The sequence below is a fragment of the Pogoniulus pusillus genome, chromosome 36, assembly GCF_015220805.1.
Source record: "Pogoniulus pusillus isolate bPogPus1 chromosome 36, bPogPus1.pri, whole genome shotgun sequence".
Taxonomy (NCBI): domain Eukaryota; kingdom Metazoa; phylum Chordata; class Aves; order Piciformes; family Lybiidae; genus Pogoniulus; species Pogoniulus pusillus.
The window spans coordinates 4,915,999-4,933,289 of NC_087299.1; the positions used below are offsets into that span (position 1 = coordinate 4,915,999).

General features: G+C 53.7%; 1 protein-coding gene across 4 annotated transcripts; it reads left to right on the forward strand.

Annotated features, from left to right (window-relative positions):
- Positions 1–70: 70 nt before the first annotated feature.
- On the forward strand, positions 71–16,732 carry CEP104 (centrosomal protein 104). Of its 4 annotated transcripts, none has more exons than XM_064172225.1 (22): positions 71–208; positions 786–945; positions 1,515–1,688; positions 2,427–2,565; positions 3,177–3,242; positions 4,223–4,299; positions 4,446–4,614; positions 6,130–6,288; positions 7,022–7,273; positions 8,014–8,214; positions 8,667–8,834; positions 9,339–9,512; positions 9,645–9,821; positions 10,510–10,716; positions 10,986–11,102; positions 12,120–12,156; positions 12,235–12,319; positions 12,606–12,714; positions 13,985–14,123; positions 14,509–14,576; positions 14,692–14,782; positions 15,810–16,732. In XM_064172225.1, the coding sequence occupies exons 1-22, from the start codon at positions 157–159 to the stop codon at positions 15,968–15,970; spliced, it is 2,982 nt and encodes a 993-aa protein (XP_064028295.1). In that variant the 5' UTR covers positions 71–156; the 3' UTR covers positions 15,971–16,732. The 4 variants fall into 4 exon arrangements, 3 of the variants coding, with proteins under 3 accessions (XP_064028295.1, XP_064028296.1, XP_064028294.1); XR_010308584.1 differs by lacking the exon at positions 71–208 and having other exon boundaries at positions 444–945; positions 15,810–16,216; positions 16,257–16,732; XM_064172224.1 differs by lacking the exon at positions 71–208 and having other exon boundaries at positions 445–945; positions 10,510–10,710.
- The last annotated feature ends 559 nt before the right edge of the window (positions 16,733–17,291 follow it).

The following is a 17,291-nucleotide window of genomic DNA, read 5'->3' on the forward strand; positions in this document are numbered from 1 at the left end:
CTGCTCTTCCTCCTACTTGCTCTTCCCCCTGCCTGCTCTTCCCTCTGCCCTCCCTCCTGCCTGCCCTCCCTCCCTCCTGCCTGCCTCTCCCTCCTGCTGACTGAGCCCGTCCGGGCCCCTGCCTATGGCGGCTCTGACCCGGCCTGGGGTTCCCCTATGCTCTGCATGGTGCAGCCTCGGCCTCGGCCTGGGCCTGCTGCCGCCTTTTGTAAGCGGGACTGGGACCGGGAGGGAGGAGGTGGAATTAGCTGTGAGCAGTCATTGCAGCAGCGGGGGAAGGGGAGCGGAAGGCTTTAGTGCTTCTGCCCGGCGTGGCTTCCCTTCCCCTTGTCACAGCCTGGCTGTGGAAAGAGGCTGTTAGCTGTGGTCTGTGCTGCTTGGGTTTTAACTCCTGGTTTGGGCACAGGACTCGCTCTTGGGTGTCCTCCAGAACTCAGCCTTGGCTGGGCAGGGTTAATGGTGTTTATTGGCAAACCAAACCCTCACTTCACTGAGCAGCACCGAGGCGCTCAGCTGGAGATTCCAGTGCGTTCTGTGGTGCCAGTGTGCGTTAAAGGAAAGTGAGCCAGGCTGGACGGGGCCTGGAGCAGCCTGGTCTGGCAGGAGCTGTCCGTGCCCGTGGGAGAAGGCTTGGAACTAGATGATCTTTGAGGTCACAGACTGGCAGGTCCCCTCCAACCCAAACATTCGACCATTCTGTGATCTGACCTTGTCATCTGGCGACGAGATGGACCGCAACGTTTCCTCCTTGGTAGTATCTCAATCTTCTTTTATTGTCCTTCTAGGCATTATCTTAAGCTTGGAACATTGCATTGCCCACGCCGGATGCAGGATGCCACACAAGATAGGCTTCATAGTTGTTAGCTCCTCGGGACATGAGGATGGTTTCAGTGCCAAAGAGCTGATGGTTCATGCACCGACGGTGAATGGATGGCGGTCACCCAGGTACTGCCTCACTTCTGGAGCACCAGGGGGGCTTTAGGGGAGTAGGAGATGGGCCATGAGGAGTCTACAGCATCCCAGACCAAACTGGGTGTAGAAAGAGTTAATTTACTCCCATGGACCCATTATCCTGGGGGAAAGAGCACCTTGGTTATCACCTAGAGAAGGAAAAGGGGATAAAAAGGAGATGTTGCTCTTCTTTTCAGTCATCACCTAAAGGGGGAAACAGTGGGAAAAAAGGAGCTGCTGCTCTTCAGTCATCACCTAAAGGGGGAAACAGTGGATAAAAAGGAGCTGCTGCTCTTCAGTCATCACCTAAAGGGAGAAACAGTGGATAAAAAGGAGCTGCTGCTCTTCTTTTTAGTCTTGGGATTTTGCAGCTGCTTTGGTTTGGTGTTGAAAAGCTGCTCTCTAGATCCGTGTGGGGCACCTTCGGCTGCATGCAGTTGAAGTGTTTCTGCTCTCTGTTTTCCTTCTGTAATGCTGAGTTAAACTGTAACAGTTCTGGGAAGTTAAAGCTGGGAGTGGATACACCTTTGCAAAGATGGCTGAGGGCTTGTGTGTGCTTCTAGGCTGTGTCAGTACCCCCAGGAGATCGTTCTGCAGCTGGTGGAGCGGTGCCGGATCCGCAAGCTGCAGCTGCTGGCTCACCAGTACATGATCTCCAGCAAGGTCGAGTTCTACATCAGTGAGAGCCTGCCTGAGTACTTTGCTCCCTATCAGGCAGAGAGGTTTCACAGACTGGGGTAAGTCCAGGAGCTCTGCATGGTTTTATTACCTGAATCAGAAAGGCCTCAGGAGTAAAAAAAAGCTGATTCTGTTCTGTGCAGCACTGACACACTGTGCTGCAAGCAGCACAGATTTGAGCCTGCACACATCTGGAACAGAGCTGAAGGTGTACCTGATGCACTACTTTCAACTCTGGAGCCCTCAGCACAGGAGGGATGTGGCCCTGATGAAGCAGGAGCAGAGCAAGGCTATGAAAATGATCGGGTTGGAGCACTTCCACTATAGGGACAGGCTGAGGGAGATGGAGCTGTTCAGCCTGGAGAGGAGAAGGCTCTGGGCAGGCCTGAGAACAGCCTGGCAGTACCTGAAGGGGGCTACAGGAAGGCTGCAGAGAGACTGTTTACAAAGACTTGTAGGGACAGGACGAGGGACAGTGGTTTGAAGTGAGAGCAGAGCAGATTTCGATTGAATGTGAGGATCAAGTTCTGCACCAGGAGGGTGCTGGAACCCTGCAACAGGTTGCCTAGGGAGGTGGTTGTGGCCCCATCCCTGGAGATATTCACGATGAGGCTGGAGAAGGCTCTGAGCAACCTGATCTGGAGGGGCACGCTGCAGGTGAGCAGCTTGCCGGTGGCAGCAGACTTTGTTTCAGTAATGAGGGAGGTTTGCACCTTGGCAGAGTCCCCAGCTGAGGAGCAGAGGTGGAGCTGGCTTTGTACATTTCCTTTGCTCACTCCCTGCGTTGTCCTCCTCAGCTATGTCCCTCTCTCAGACAATGAGAAGACTGACTTTGAAGCACGAGAGCTGAAGTCTGTGTATGTGGATGCAGTTGGCCAGTACCTGAAGCTGATTTTCCATAAAAATTATGTCAATAAGTACAACTTATATGATCAGGTGAGTTCAGAGTCCTTGCTTGGTAGGCTGGAAGCCATTTCAGTAGTACAGAACAGGCTCAGAAACCTGCTCCCTGGAGCTGTAGAAGCTAAAAGTATTGGTTGAAAAGTGGGTTTGGTTGCTTTCTAAACAAAAGGTACAAATAAGACATTCTAAGCAACCTAAAATCATGACCAAGTGCCTGCAGGTTCCATTAGTGCCTCTCACTGATGTCACACTGCAGACAAAGAGCTTCCCCTGGGAACAGCTTTGAGCTCCCTAAAAAGCCACTCGAAGCCTTTAGGATCTGCTGTGGCATAAAATGGAGCTTATGTAGAGCCAGGTTGCCACAGAAAGAGCCAGTGTCAGCCCCAGTGCTGCAGTGACTCTTCTCACTTCCACCCCAGAGCAGAAAAGGGACCAAGGAACGACCCCATGATGTGCTCTGTGGATCTGCTGAGCCATTTTGAATGCAGCTTGGTGTACATGTAGCACTTGGTGCCTGCCTTCCACCCACCCTGGAGAGCACAGATCCTGTTAGTCTTGTTCCACTTTGCTTTGTCTCAGTTTTCCTGAGCTATGGACAGAGGAGTGACCTTCTGCATTTGCATTTTTCTCTCCATCTTTGCCAGGTTGCTCTTGTAGCTGTGAACATTATTGGTGACCCAGCAGACTGCAGCCATGGCAGCAATCACACTGTGAGTGCAAAGCATCCCTGTCTCTCTGCTGCTGCTACACCTCCATGCTTCCTGAGCTAATGGAATGCATCTTTCTTCTGCTCCTCCTGTGCTGGGCCACAGCTGCCCTAGATTGTTTTGTTTTTTTTTTTAATGATGCTATTTTGTGTTCTCTTGAAGCAAGAAAGCTCTCAAAAAATGAGCTTAATGCCTGAGTACAAAAAGAAAATCAAACATCATCAGTTGGAGTAGTGCCATTTTCAGCCTCTCCAAGGTCCTCTGCTTCAGTCTGCTCCAAAGCAGAGCTGTTACAGGTTGTGTGGCTTGTGTTGGTGCAATCAGCACCAGAAGAGCATTGAACTGTTGGAGTGAGTGGCCAGAGTAGGCCACAAAGTTGATCCAAAGGCTGGAGCAGCTTTGCTGTGAGGACAGGCTGAGGGAGCTGGGGGTGTTCAGCCTGGAGAAGACTCCAGAGGGACCTTAGAGCTGCCTGGCAGGACCTGAAAGGATCCTACAGGAAGGCTGCAGAGGAATTTTTCCTGAGGGTGTCTAGAGACAGGCCAAGGGGGAGTGGTTTGAAGCTGAGGCAGAAGGGTGAGACAGGAGCTGAGGAAGAAGTTTGTTAGTAGGAGGTTAGTGAGACTGCAACAGGTTGCCCATGGAGGCTGTGGCTGCTTCCTGCCTGGGAGGTGTTCAGGGCTGGACTGTATGAGGCCTTGAGCAGCTGAGTCAGGGAGATGGAAGAGATAATCTCTGAGGTCCCTTCCAGCCCAAGGCCTTCTATGATCCTATGAATGTGTCCTGAACACAGGCTTAATGCTGGTAGCCCCAGCCCTGGAGACACTGAAGATCTGAGTGGCTGTGTCCTTGAGCCTGCTCTGGTTGGAAATGTCCCTGGCTGCAGCAGGGTTGCACAAGATGCTCTTTGAGGCTCCCTTCCAACCCGATGCAGTCTGTGGTCTGTGATTGTGCATTAAGATGTTATTTCTCCTCTCACAAAGCCTTCCAGAGAGAGGCTGATAGACCACTACTTGGGAGTTCGATCAGACGATCCTGCCCTGGATGGATCCTACCTCGGGTAAGGATGGGCTGTCCCCTGTGCTCTGCTCGGGCTGGAGCAGCTCCTGGCCCCTCTACTGCCTCAAGCCCCCTGCTGGCGCATAGAGCAGACAGGTAGTGTTGCAGAGTGACTGAGAGCTGCTTTTGTTCCTTTGATACCTTCAGAAAGTCTGACTCCATCTCCCCCTTGGACGATCTGGCCTTTGACATGTACCAGGACCCCGAGGTGGCACAGATCATCCGCAGGCTGGACGAGCGGAAGCGCGAAGCTGTGCACCGTGAGCGCTACGACCAGGCCAAGCAGCTCAAACAGGCAATTGCTGACCTGCAGAAGGTACTGCTCACACTTCCTGCCTCTCTCCAGCTGGGTGGGGGCCTTGCAGGGACCTGGGGAGTTGTGATGATTCCCAGGATGTTTTCAAAGCAGTCATTTAGAAAGCAAACAGTTCCAGCAGGAAGGAGTTCCAGAGGAGGCAGGGAGCAGAATCACTGCCCCCAAGCACTGGGGCCTTGCATGAGTCTGGAGTGGAGCAGAGGAGGAGGAGGAGTCACTAATGGTGTCCCCCAGGGATCAGTGCTGGGCCCGGTCCTGTTCAGTATCTTTATTGATGATCTGGTCCAGGGGATTGAGTCCAGCATCAGTAAGGTTGCAGATGACACCCAGCTAGGAGCAGGTGTGGATCTGTTGGAGGGCAGGAGAGCCTTGCAGAGGAAGACCTGGCCAGGCAGGATGGGTGGGTAGAATCCAATGGGATGAGACTGAACAAGGCCAAGTGCAAAGTTCTACACTTTGGCCAGAGTAACCCCAAGCAGTACTACAGGCTGGGGACAGAGTGGCTGAGAGCAGCCAGGCAGAGAGTGAGCTGGAGGTGCTGGGAGAGAGGAGCTGAAGAGGAGGCAGCAGTGTGCCCAGGTGGGCAGCAGAGCCAGTGGCATCCTGGGCTGGCTCAGGAGCAGTGTGGCCAGCAGGACAAGGGAGGTTCTTCTGCCCTCCTGCTCAGCACTGCTCAGGACACCCCTTGAGTGCTGTGTCCAGTTCTGGGCTCCTGAATTCAAGAGAGATGTTGAGGTGCTGGAAGGTGTCCAGAGAAGGGCAGCAAGGCTGAGGAGGGGCCTGGAGCAGAGCCCTGTGAGGAGAGGCTGAGGGAGCTGGGGGTGTGCAGCCTGCAGAAGAGGAGGCTCAGGGCAGAGCTCACTGCTGTCTACAGCTACCTGCAGGGAGGCTGTAGCCAGGTGGGGTTGAGCTCTGCTGCCAGGCAAGCAGCAACAGAAGAAGGGGACACAGCCTCAAGCTGTGCCAGGGGCGGTTCAGGTTGGCTGTTAGGAGGAAGTTGTTGTCAGAGAGAGTGGTTTGCATTGGAATGGGCTGCCCAGGGAGGTGATGGAGTTGCTGTGCCTGCAGGTGTTGAAGCCAAGGCTGGCTGGGGCACTTAGTGCCATGGTCTGGTTGGTTGGGCAGGGCTGGGTGCTAGGTTAGCCTGGATGAGCTTGGAGGTCTCTTCCAACTTGGTCGATTCTGTGCAAGGGAAGGAGGGCAGCCAGCTGGCCCCTCTGTCTAATAAAGTCTGTTAGGGGAGGTTTAGCTTGGGTATGGGGAAGAACTTCCCTACTGAAAGAGTGGTCAGGCACTGGGACAGACTGCCCAGGGGAGCTGCTGGAGTCAGCATCCCTGGAGGTGTTCTGCATAAGTAGGTGTGTCACTTGGGAATGTGGTCCAGTGCCCACGGTAGTCTTAGGTAGAAGGATGGACTCGATCCTAAAGGTCTTTTCCAGCCTTAAGGACTGTGTGGTTGCGGAGTTTGAGGCTGTGGCTGGCAGTGCTGTCACAGCCCTGTGCCCTGTGCCACAGGTGGGGGAGCGGCTGGGGCGCTATGAGGTGGAGAAGCGCTGCGCGGTGGAGAAGGAGGACTACGACCTGGCCAAAAGCAAGAAGCAGCAGATGGAGGCCTTCCGCCTGCAGGTGTACCAGCAGCTGCAGCTGCATGACCTGCTGGATGCAGAGCTGCTGGTGGGTGCTGCTCTGCACTGCTCACCTCCCAAGCAAACCATAGCACAAGCCTGAAGGCTTTGCATGCTCTCAGGGCTGCCCAATGCATGTTCCTAAGCCCCAGGTCCTAGCATGGTGGCCTTGGAAGGGACTTCTGGAGATCATCCAGTCCCAACACCCTTGCTCCAGCAGGGCACCCACAGCAGCTGCCCAAGGTCACAATGGCCAGGTGGGTTTGGAAGCTCTCTAGAGAGCCTTTCTAGGCAGCCTGCTCCAGGGCTCTAGCACCCTTACACCAAAGAAGTTTCTCCTCCTGCTCAGATGGAACCTCCTGGGTTCCAGCTTGTGCCCTTTGCCCCTTGTCCTGTCACTGGTCACCACTGAGAAGAGTCTGGCCCCATGCTATCACCCCCCAGCCTTTAGCTCTTTCTGAGCATTGGTCAGATCCCCTCTGGGGCTGCTCTTCAAGGAACTTTCATATATCTTGAAGAGGTGTCACAGGTCTGTGCTGGCATCAAGGCTGCCCAGGCAGGAGCTGTGTGATTAGACAGCCAGCTCTGCCCTGTTCTGAGTGGGAAGCTTTATCATCTCTGCAGCCATACACAATTATTTTCCAATTGCAGAAAGCTGCATCCAGTGAAAATGTTTCCACCCTGAGTGGAAAGCAACAGAGGTTTGGTGCTCACAGCTGCAGCTGCACTGCCTAAGCCTGGCACCTTCTCAGCCTTGCTCTTCAAATCCTTCCCTTCCTCAGGTTCGAAAGCCACCTGAGCTGCCCCTGGAGCCTCTGGTGCACTCTGACAGTCCTCAGCACTCAAAAGCTGCAGCTTCACCCCCTGCTGAGCACAGAGAACCATGCAGAGAAGAACCCTGGGCAGCAGAGCCTGTGCTGGAGGAGAAGCCAGCAGCTCCCACTGCTGCTCAGCCCCTTGTTGCCCATCAGTCCCCTCCTCCTCATCCCGAGACTCGTGCCACAACCCCCCAGGAAGGGCTACCCAGAGAAAAGGTAGGACTGCAGAAATTCAGAACAAAGTCTTGTGCTTGACCTTCCAGAGCAACAAAGTCCTTTGTGGTTGTTCCCATGGTTTGTGTAGCAGGGTCCCTCTCATCACTGGCATTGCTCTTCCCTGTTCCTAAATGATTTGGAGGCAAAAGGGACTTGTCCCTCGTTTATAGACAGGTGAATGGACACAAATAGCCATGAAATGACTAATTGAGGTCTCAGCCAGTGTGCTGGGAGCTGCATCCTGCTTATTCCTTTGCTGGCTTGATAAATCTCCCTCCAAGGGCTGAGGCTGGGCAAGTCCACAGCAGAGAGGGAGTCAGCTGGGCTGTGGCTGTAGGGTGACAGCCTGTCCTGTCTGAGGAGAGGATGGAAATCCGGAGGGTCTGGTTGCCTTGGGCTTTAGCTTTGCTGCTCCAGCCTCTGGAGGGGGCTTTGTGTTGGTGCTCTCTTTGGCTTTGAATAGTTTCTGGGGTCAGGGTTTGTGCCTTGCTGGTTTGCCATCAGCAGACCATCTCCTCTGGAGCTGTGTGCAGAAGCTCTCTCCGTGTTTGCATTCTGGGCAAGCAGTGAGGGCTCTCCACAGTCACTGCTTCCACCTTCAGGGTACCTGTGGGAACGCCATCATTTGCACTTCTTGTGAGGAGAAACTCCTTAGATGGGGCAAAAAATGCTCCAATCAGTGATGCAGCAACTTCCCACCCAGGGCCCTTCTGGACAGAAAATGTTCTCTGCCCTTCCAGGTGGAGCTTCTGCCCTACGACGAGAGACCACTGCCAGCCGCCTGCAAGCAGCCCCAGGCAGTCACCTACCTGGAGCCAGAGAGGGCTGAAGAGGCTGCCAGTGCCAGCCCAGTAAGTGGCATTGCAGGGGAACCAGAGCCACTCAGTGAGAAGGCCCTGAGGGAGGCCAGCCCTGCTGTCGAAGTGTTCGGAGAAGCTTTGGTAAGAGCAGCACAATGAGCACAGGCTGTTGGGGTCTGGGTGGGCTGTCAAATGCTCTGCCAGCACAGGCCCACACTGAAGTCTTTCCCCTGCCTCTCTGGGTGCTGTTTTCCACCTCTGTAGGATGCTGTAGGTTTTAGAGGTGATTACTTGATGAAATAAGAAGTGTCTGGTAGACTGCTTTAGGGTGCAGACCCTGCCAGAAGAGTCGTAGCCTGTCTCTGGAAGGGAGAGGAACCATCACTGCCTGCACTGGTTCCTAGAGTCTAACCTGTTCAGTTGTTTTGCTCTGTTCTGCAATCTGGGCTTTTAATAACAGCTTCCTGCTGGCAGCCTCTGGGGTTTTGCTGCTGAAGTTCAGCTTCTCTGAGGCTGTCCCTGGACAGAAATGCTGAACAAATATTGAAATATCAGCACTGACCTTTCAAAAGAGAAACTTGTCCTGTGCTCAGGTTTCAGGAGCATATTCCAAGACCTGGTCCTACCGAGAGGATGCTCTGCTGGCTGTGTACAAGAGGCTGATGGAAATGTCAGTAAACACTCCCAAGGATGATCTGAAGAACATGCTGAGAGCTGCCATCTTCCTTGTCAGGAGAGCCATCAAAGACATCGTGTCTTCAGTGAGTTCAGTCACAGGATGGCAGGGGTTGGAAGGGGCCTCTGGAGATCATCCAGTCCAGCCCCACCCCTTGCCAGAGCAGGGCACATAGGAACACATCCAGGTGGGTTTGGAATGCCTTCAGAGAAGGAGACTCCACAACCTCTCTGGGCAGCCTGCTCCAGGGCTCTGAACCCTCACAGTGAAGAACTTTGGCCTGGTGTTGTTGTGGAACCTCCTCTGCTCCAGCCTGCACCCATGGGCCCTTGTCCTGTCACTGGGCACCACTGGAAAGAGCTGGAGAGCTTCCAACCCCACCTGGCCATTGGGATCCGGGGCAAGCTGCTGTGGGTGCCCCTGCTTTAGCCAGCAGGGCTGGACTGGATGATCTCCAGAGGTCTCTTCCAACACAGTCCAGACTGGGATTTGGAGGCTCCTGCTGCTGAGAAAAGGTTTTGCACCACTGGCTGAAAGCAGGCATCTGATGCTGGGTTTGTACAGTGTTTCCTTTTCCTTTTTCACTCAGGTTTTTCAGGCTTCCCTGAAACTTCTGAAGATGATCATTACCCAGTATATCCCAAAACACAAACTGGGCAAAGTGGAAACTTCTCACTGTGTAGAAAGAACACTTCCCAATTTGCTGGCCAGAACAGGAGACTCCTCAGCCCGGCTTCGCCAGCTGGCTTCTGACTTCATTCAGGTTGGTGCTGCCTCCCCAGGCCAGCAGCTGCTGCTCAGGGAAGGCAAATCCATTCCCCTTCATTTGAATACCTCAGGATCACTCCTTGCATCCAGCACCCCTGCAGGCCCCTGACTCTCTGTGCATTTGCAGGAACTGGCACTGTGTGCTGAGGTGAAGCCTCTGCAGGTGGTTCCAGCTCACTTGGTTCAGCCACTGAAGCCCAACTGCCCCCCACACCTGGCAATGAGTCAGGTGGAGTTAGTGGAAAGACTCTTGAAAGAGATGGGGACTGCAAACTCTGGGTTTGCCATCAGCAGTGTCATGGAGGTAGGATCCTGAGTGGGCAGCATCTGAAGCTCTTTCTGTTGCTGTTATGTTGGGGCTTGTCTGGTTTGGAGTGCTTTAGAAGTTGTGAGGTGACAACACACAACCTTCTGAGGAAGGGAGATGGAAATAATGGCTGTGAGAGAGAATCACTGGGCCAAAAAGTGGCAGTGTGGAGATTGTGAAGGGGTGATCAGAGGCTGTGAGGACAGGCTGGGAGAGTTGGGGCTGTTCAGTCTGGAGAAGAGAAGGCTCCACAGAAACCTCAGAGCAGCCTTCCAGTACCTGAAGGAGCTACAGGAGAGCTGGGGAGGGACTTTTGACCAGGGCTGGGAGTGACAGGATATGAAGAGCAATGGTTTGAGACTGGAGCAAGAGAGATTTAGATTGGACACCAGGAGGAAGTTCTGCACAGTGAGGGTGGTGAGACCCTGGAACAGGCTGCTCAAGGGTGTGGTTGAGGCTCCATCCCTGCAGACATTCAAGGTCAAACTTGCTGTGTCCCTGTGCAGCCTGCTCTAGCTGGAGGGTCCCTGCTGAGTGCAGGGGGTAGACAAGATGACCTTTGTGGGGGGTCCCTTCCAACCCGATGCAATCTGTGACTGTGATTTCTCCCACTGCAGTGAAATAGTTCCCTTAGACTGATGAGTCCTTGAGAGGCAGATGTGGGAGTTCTAATTGCTGCTTTCAGTTTGCCACAGGAGCTTTGGAGCACAGGGTGCACGAGGTGCGGGACGCGGCGCTGAGGATCATCTTTGCTCTGTACAGGAAGCACAGGGCTGCTGTGCTGCAGTTCCTGCCCCCAGCCCATGCCAGCACCCGCAGGAGCCTGCTCTACAAAACCCTCTTTGATGGATTTACCAAGATTGATGGCAAAGGCTCTGAAGCTGAGGTGAGGGTATGTAGAGAGAGGACACAGCACAGGGAGCTGCTCCAGACACTGCCTTCTGCAGAGCCCTGTTGGATGCTGGCACAGAGCAGGGGGTCTGGGAGCGTGGCTGAGTGCAGGAAGCTGGTGCTGTATCCCTTTGAGCAGCACAGGGAACTTGAGGGGAGGGAGGTGGCACTGTCCCAGCACACTGACCCAGGAGGGTGCTGCCCCTGTGGCCCATGCTGTGAGCTTTGCAGTCCCTCCTGTATTTGTAACTGCAAGTGGGGTTTTGACAGGCAGGGAGAAAGGCAACAACAGGAGAGGCAGAGAAACAGAAGAAGGAGGAAATTAAAGTTCTGCAAGATCAGCTGGCAGCTCCCAAGGAGATCCAAGCGGAAGTTCAAGCTGGAAAGGTTTGATTTTGATATTTTTTTATTGTTTTCCCCTTGGATTAGGTCAGGAACAGCACTGAGAGCTCACTGGAACCAGGCAGACTCCATCCCACACCTGACTGACTCCTCATAGATCCACTTTGCAGCCTGGGTTGCTTTTTTCTCCTAACACAGTATAAAATCCAGAGTCTCTTTGGCAGCAGCTTTGTCCCTCTGGTGAACCTGAGAGTGTTTCCCTGAGAGTGTTTCCCCAAGCAGAGCATAGGGACTGTCCTGGGAGTGTCAGGGCCTTCCAGCAGCAGGCTGTGCTGCACAGCTCTTAGAATCAGTCAGAGTTGGAAAGGACCACAAGGAGCAGCCAGTTCCAACCCCCCTGCCATGCCCAGGGACACCCTACCCTTGAGCAGGCTGCCCACAGCCTCAGTCAGCCTGGCCTTAAACACCTCCAGGCATGGGGCCTCAACCACCTCTCTGGGTAACCTGTTCCAGCCTCTCACCACTCTAATGGTGAAGAACTTCCTCCTCACGGACAGGCTGAATCTCCCTACCTTCAGCTTTGCTCCATTCCCCCCAGTTCTGGCACTCCCTCACAGCCTAAAAAGTCCCTCCCCAGCTTTTTTGTAGGCCCCTTCAGATACTGAAAGGCCACAAGGAGGTCACCTGGGAGCCTCCTCTGCTCCAGCCTGCACAGCCCCAACTCTTTCAGTCTGTCCTCATAGCAGAGCTGCTCCAGCCCTTTGATCATCCCCGTGGCCCTTCTCTGGACACACTCCAGCATCTCCAATCCTTCTTGTAATGGGGGCTCCAGAACTAGATGTAGTTTGCTACCTGACTCTTGAAAGGGTTCTCAGGAAGCTTTCCCAGGAGACTGCTGCCTAGAGATCTGCTGTAGGAGCAGAAGCAGTGCAGAGCATTGGCTGTGCTTGGCAGCTTTGAATTGCAGAGAAGCATCAGAGTGTCCTCTTCTCTGCCTGACCAGCATCCCAGGTGCTGAGCAAACCTATGAACTCCATCTCTTTTTTTTTTTTTCCCCAATAGGAGCCAGAATTTGATTTGCAGAAGCCAAGGAATCAAGGTAGGTAGCTGCTAGCAGTCCTGAGGAATGCAGAGAGGTTTCAGGATGTCTGAGGTTTAATGGTTCCTTTTCCCACAGGATACCAGAGCAGCAGAAGCCCACAGCCTGCAGCAGCACCAGGGCTGCCAGATGACCACTCCTCTGTTGCCAGTTACTTGGACAAGTAAGTAGCTGAGCACTTCCTTCAGCACTCAGCAAGCTAACAACATCAGCAACGTTTTCCAGTAGATCTAAGCTAATAGCTTCAGCACCGAGACATGGGAAAAGCAAATTCATTCTAACTTGGAGTTATCAGTAGGCAGTTGGAGGGATTTATCCTAGGGTCACTACTAGGCAGGGCAGAGCAGCAGCAGCAGCAAGGTGTCAGCTGTTTCTCAGGACAGTTTCTACCAGAACAGAACTCCTTCCTTCATTGCAACTCTCTTGATTGTGGTTTTTTTTCCCTTCAGCTTATGCATTTTCTGTGGTGAAAGGGATGAATCCTTCACAGAGGATGGGCTGGATCTGCACTACTGGAAGCACTGCCCCATGTTAACAAGATGTGAGCACTGCAAGCAGGTCAGGAATAAACTTTCTGGAGCATTAATGCTGCTCTCTTGGTTTTAAGGTGCTGTAAGATAGTGAATGCAGGGGCACATGAATTCCAAACACAAACTTTTTGAGCTTGACGAGGGTAGATGGAGACTGGAGATGAGGGAAAAATTCTTGGCAGTGAGGGTGGTGAGACCCTGGAACAGGTTTCCCAAGTTGGTGTTCAAAGCCAGGCTGGATGAGGCCTTGAGCAACCTGAGCTGGTGTGAAGTGTCCCCCTGCCCATGGCTGGGGGGTTGGAACTGGCTGATCTTGAAGGTCCCTTCCAACCCAACCCATTCAGTGAGCTTGAGGAGTGATTCTGGGCAGAGCTACACTGTGAGCTGAAGGAACGACTGTGCTCAAATGTCCTTTTGGAGAGGGACATTTACAGGCTCATAGACTCACAGGATGTCAGGGGTTGGAAGGGACCCAACGAGATCATCGAACCCAACCCCCCTGCCAGGGCAGGACAATGCTATCTAACCCAGATCACAGAGGAACACATCCAGACAGGCCTGGAAAGGCTCCAGAGAAGGAGACTCCACAACCTCTCTGGGCAGCCTGTGCCAGTGCTCTGGGACCCTTACAGGAAAGAAGTTCCCCCTTGTGTTGAGCTGGAACCTCCTGTGTTGCAACTTAAACCCATTGCTCCTTGTCCTGTCCCAGGGAGCAGTGAGCAGAGCCTGTCCCCACCTCCTGACCCCCAGCCCTCAGATATTTATAGACATTTCTCAAATCCCCTCGAGGTCTTCTAGTCTCCAGACTAAGCAGCCCCAGGTCCCTCAGCCTCTCCTCATAAGCCATGCCCTCCAGTCCCCTCATCATTCTAGTAGCTCTCTGCTGGACTCTCTCCAGCAGATCCCTGTCCCTCTTAAACTGAGGAGCCCAAAACTGAACACAGTATTCAAGATGAGGTCTCACCAGGGCAGAGTAGAGGGGCAGGAGAGCATCCCTTGATCTGCTGGACACACTCTTCCTAATACACCCCAGCATCCTATTTGCCTTCTTGGCCACCAGGGCCCATTGCTGTGCCATGGTTAACTTGTTACCCTCCAGGACTCCCAGATCCCTCTCCACAGGACTGCTTTCCAGCAGATCACTTCCCAGCCTGTGCTGGTGGAGTTTATTACTCCTCCTCAGATGTGCAGGACTCTGCACTTGTGCTTCCCCAGATCACCTCAGCAGGTTTGTAAGCAGCCTGCTCAGTTGCTCAGCCTGCTGCAGAGCCTGTCAGGTGCCTGTGTGTGTGTTGCAGACGGTGGAGATCGCAGGGCTGACAGAGCACCTGCTGGCTGACTGCCACAGGAGGGACAGCTTTGGCAGGTGTCCCCGCTGCAGCGAGGCCATCCCAGCAGAGGCCTTGTCCAGGCATCTGAGGAGCAAGACCTGCAACCGTGAGTAGCTTCTAACAGGAGGGTTGAATTTCAAAGGCCAAGCCAGTCACACTCTGCAGTACTCTTTGGAAGTCAGCCCAGACACCTCTGGTTAGGTGGGGGTTAGAAATCTGGAGTGGCTCCTCAGGGAGCAAGTGCCTGAGGCTCCCAGCCCTTGGCCGGCTTCCCTTCTCAGGGGGCAGGAGGAGGCAGGGAGCAGGAAGCCTCCTGGGGATTGAGCCTCCTTGCTCCTTTTGGTCTGGTTTTGCTGTAGGTGATTGAATGTGGGAGTGCTTTGGGAGCAGCTGATATAGAGGGCAGGAGCTGTCCTAGCCCTGGGGTGGGTTTTCTCCTCTGTTGTGACCCTGCCTTTGCCTCTCTCACCTCCTCCTTCTCATCACTTCAGCTGCCAAACCAGAGGCTGTGGCAAACCACTGCCCACTGTGCCACGACAACTTTGCTCCAGGAGAGGAGGTGAGGCTGCCCCAGCCTGCTCTGAGGCTGTGTCACTGCCACTGCATTTGTGTCCTTACCCAGCAACTTAACAACTCTCCTGGGGTCTCTGATGGCTGCTTTTAACTGCCCTTAGGCCTGGAAATCTCACCTGATGGGCAGGGATGGCTGCAGGATGAACAAGCGGAGGGTGGCCCCGATGAACAAAACTCTTCTACTGCAGCCTGGTGAGAGAACTCTTTTGTGACCCTTACAGCCATGCTTTTAAAGAAACATACCTCCTCCTCGAGGGCAAGCTGCCTCTTCCTTCCTTATTCAACATGTCCCCTGCATTGATGTGCCCTAAGGGGCAGTTTCTCTGCTCACACAGCTCACTGCACAGGGAGGCAGCAGATTCTCCACAGGCATATTTGCTCATTTAACCAGTTCAGGGTTTTTCTTTTCTCCTGCATGACAGCATGACTAGGAGCAGAACAACCAGCAGCTAACCTTCTGGAAAGCTCCCTAGTGCTGACACAGAGAACACAGAGCCTGATTTAGCTTTTAATGCCCAATCAGGGGATGCTAATCTGATGCTAATTACAAGCTGAAGGGAATTGTTAGTGCTGTGTGCTGCGTTTCCTTTGCAGTGCAGAGCCAGCAGCCTGGCAGAATTTATGACTCTGCATCTTCTCACCCAACAAAGAGGAAGTGCTGCTGTTGTCAGGTGGTTGAGTTTGTAACAGTCCTCTGTAGCTGTGAGGCGCAGGCTAAATGGGACCTGAATGCAGAATGAAATCATGAAATGGCTCAGGTTGGAAGGGACCTCAGAGCTCATCTCCTTCAACCTCCCCACCATGCCCAGGGACACCTCTCAACTCATCCTGCAACCTCCCTGCTATGCCCGGGGACACCTCTCAACTGGACTTGGCTGCTCAAGCCCTCATACAGTCTGGCCTTGAACCCCCCTAGGCAGGAGGCAGCCACAGCCTCCCTGGGCAGACTGTGCCAGAGTCTTGCCACCCTCCTACGGAAGAACTTCTTCCTCAGCTCCAGTCTCACCCTGCTCTGCCTCAGTTCCAAACTATTCCCCCTTGGCCTGTCTCCAGACACTCAGGAAAAGTTCCTCTGCAGCCTTCCTGCAGGATCCCTTCAGGCACTGAAATAAGATCAAATTTTCAGACTTTCTATCTGGAGGAGCAGCCAAATGTGAGACAAAATTGCAGCGTGGGGCTGGAGCTGCTTGTGCTGACGAGCTGCATTTTCTTCTCACAGGCAGAGCAGCTGGGAGGAAGCCTGGTGCTGCAGGAGCAAAACTTCAGCCTCCAGCTCTAGCAAGCAAGATCCCAACCCCAAGAGGGGGCCCAAATAAAAGCAGTGGCAAAACCTATTCAAAGCAGTGTCAGGAGAAGTATTTTTGTCTTAAAAACTTGTGAAGCTTTTCTGCTTGGCTGTGTGGGGTAGCACTGCCCAGGTTGCTGCCTCCTCTGCCTTAGCTCTATGCAGCACTGCCCAGGCTGCTGCCTGTTCTGTCAGCTCTGTGCAGCACTGCCCAGGCTGCTGCCTCCTCTGCCTTAGCTCTGTGCAGCACTGCCCAGGCTGCTGCCTCCTCTGCCTTAGCTCTGTGCAGCACTGCCCAGGCTGCTGCCTCCTCTGCCTTAGCTCTGTGCAGCACTGCCCAGGTTGCTGCCTTCTGCCTTAGCTCTGTGCAGCAGTGCCCAGGCTGATGCCTCCTCTGCCTTAGCTCTGTGCAGCACTGCCCAGGCTGCTGCCTGTTCTGTCAGCTCTGTGCAGCACTGCCCAGGTTGCTGCCTTCTGCCTTAGCTCTGTGCAGCGCTGCCCAGGCTGCTGCCTGTTCTATCAGCTCTGTGCAGCACTGCCCAGGTTGCTGCCTTCTGTCAGCTCTGTGCAGCACTGACCAGGTTGCTGCCTTAGCTCAGTGCAGCAGTGCCCAGGCAGCTGCCCTCTGCCTTAGCTCTGTGCAGCACTGGCTTCTCTCTCCTCCATGGTATTAGCAATAACCACATGTCCTGGGACAGGACCCAGAGCACTCCTTAAACACCAACAACTGGCACCAAATGAAGAAGCTGAAGGGCTGGCCCTTGCCAGAGGAGCAGTAACCCAAATTAACACTAAGTGCCTTAGCAGCCCTCTTGACAGGAGGGTTGAGCTGAACCCCGAGAAGTCCCCTTTACAACGTAGTAGTTGTGTGAGTGGCTTCAGCTCCTGCAACAATTCAAGCTCTGCTTTAAAATTGCCTTTAATTCTGAAACAGCTCTCCAGGAAAACAAAAACATCTTAGTGGGGCTCTTGCTGTGCTTAATTGAATTAATAAATGTAGGCTGCTTTTTTTTTTTGCTGCTGCTGTAGTTTGCTTTCTTTCTGCTCCTTCTACATCCAGCTCTGGATTTTTCCTGATCAACCATCCATAGGTGACAGCATCTCACCACTGAACAGCTTCCAAGAGCAGGACAGGAGGTGTGGAGCTCCATAGGTGACAGTGTCCCACCACTGAACAGCTTCCAAGAGCAGGACAGGAGCTGTGGAGCTCCTTAGGTGACAGTGTCTCACCACTGAACAGCTTCCAAGAGCAGGACAGGAGCTGTGGAGCTTTGTGCACAAAGCAGCAATGCCAGCATTTCTCCTTGGGCCACTCGAGCAGTGGCTTTCCAAGATGGAATGAATTGGTTTCATGTCCAGCACAGCTACAAGAATGAATGAGCCCTGGTAAAGAAGCTTTGAGGTTGGCAACAACTC

Bases quoted from the DNA above. Each gene is read 5' to 3' on its own strand.
- CEP104 (XM_064172224.1), top strand. From the start codon at position 641: ATGATCTTTGAGGTCACAGACTGGCAGGTCCCCTCCAACCCAAACATT. The intron at 2,566-3,176 runs GTGAGTTCAGAG...CATCTTTGCCAG, and splicing joins AGTACAACTTATATGATCAG to GTTGCTCTTGTAGCTGTGAA. The intron at 14,783-15,809 runs GTGAGAGAACTC...TTCTTCTCACAG, and splicing joins AACTCTTCTACTGCAGCCTG to GCAGAGCAGCTGGGAGGAAG.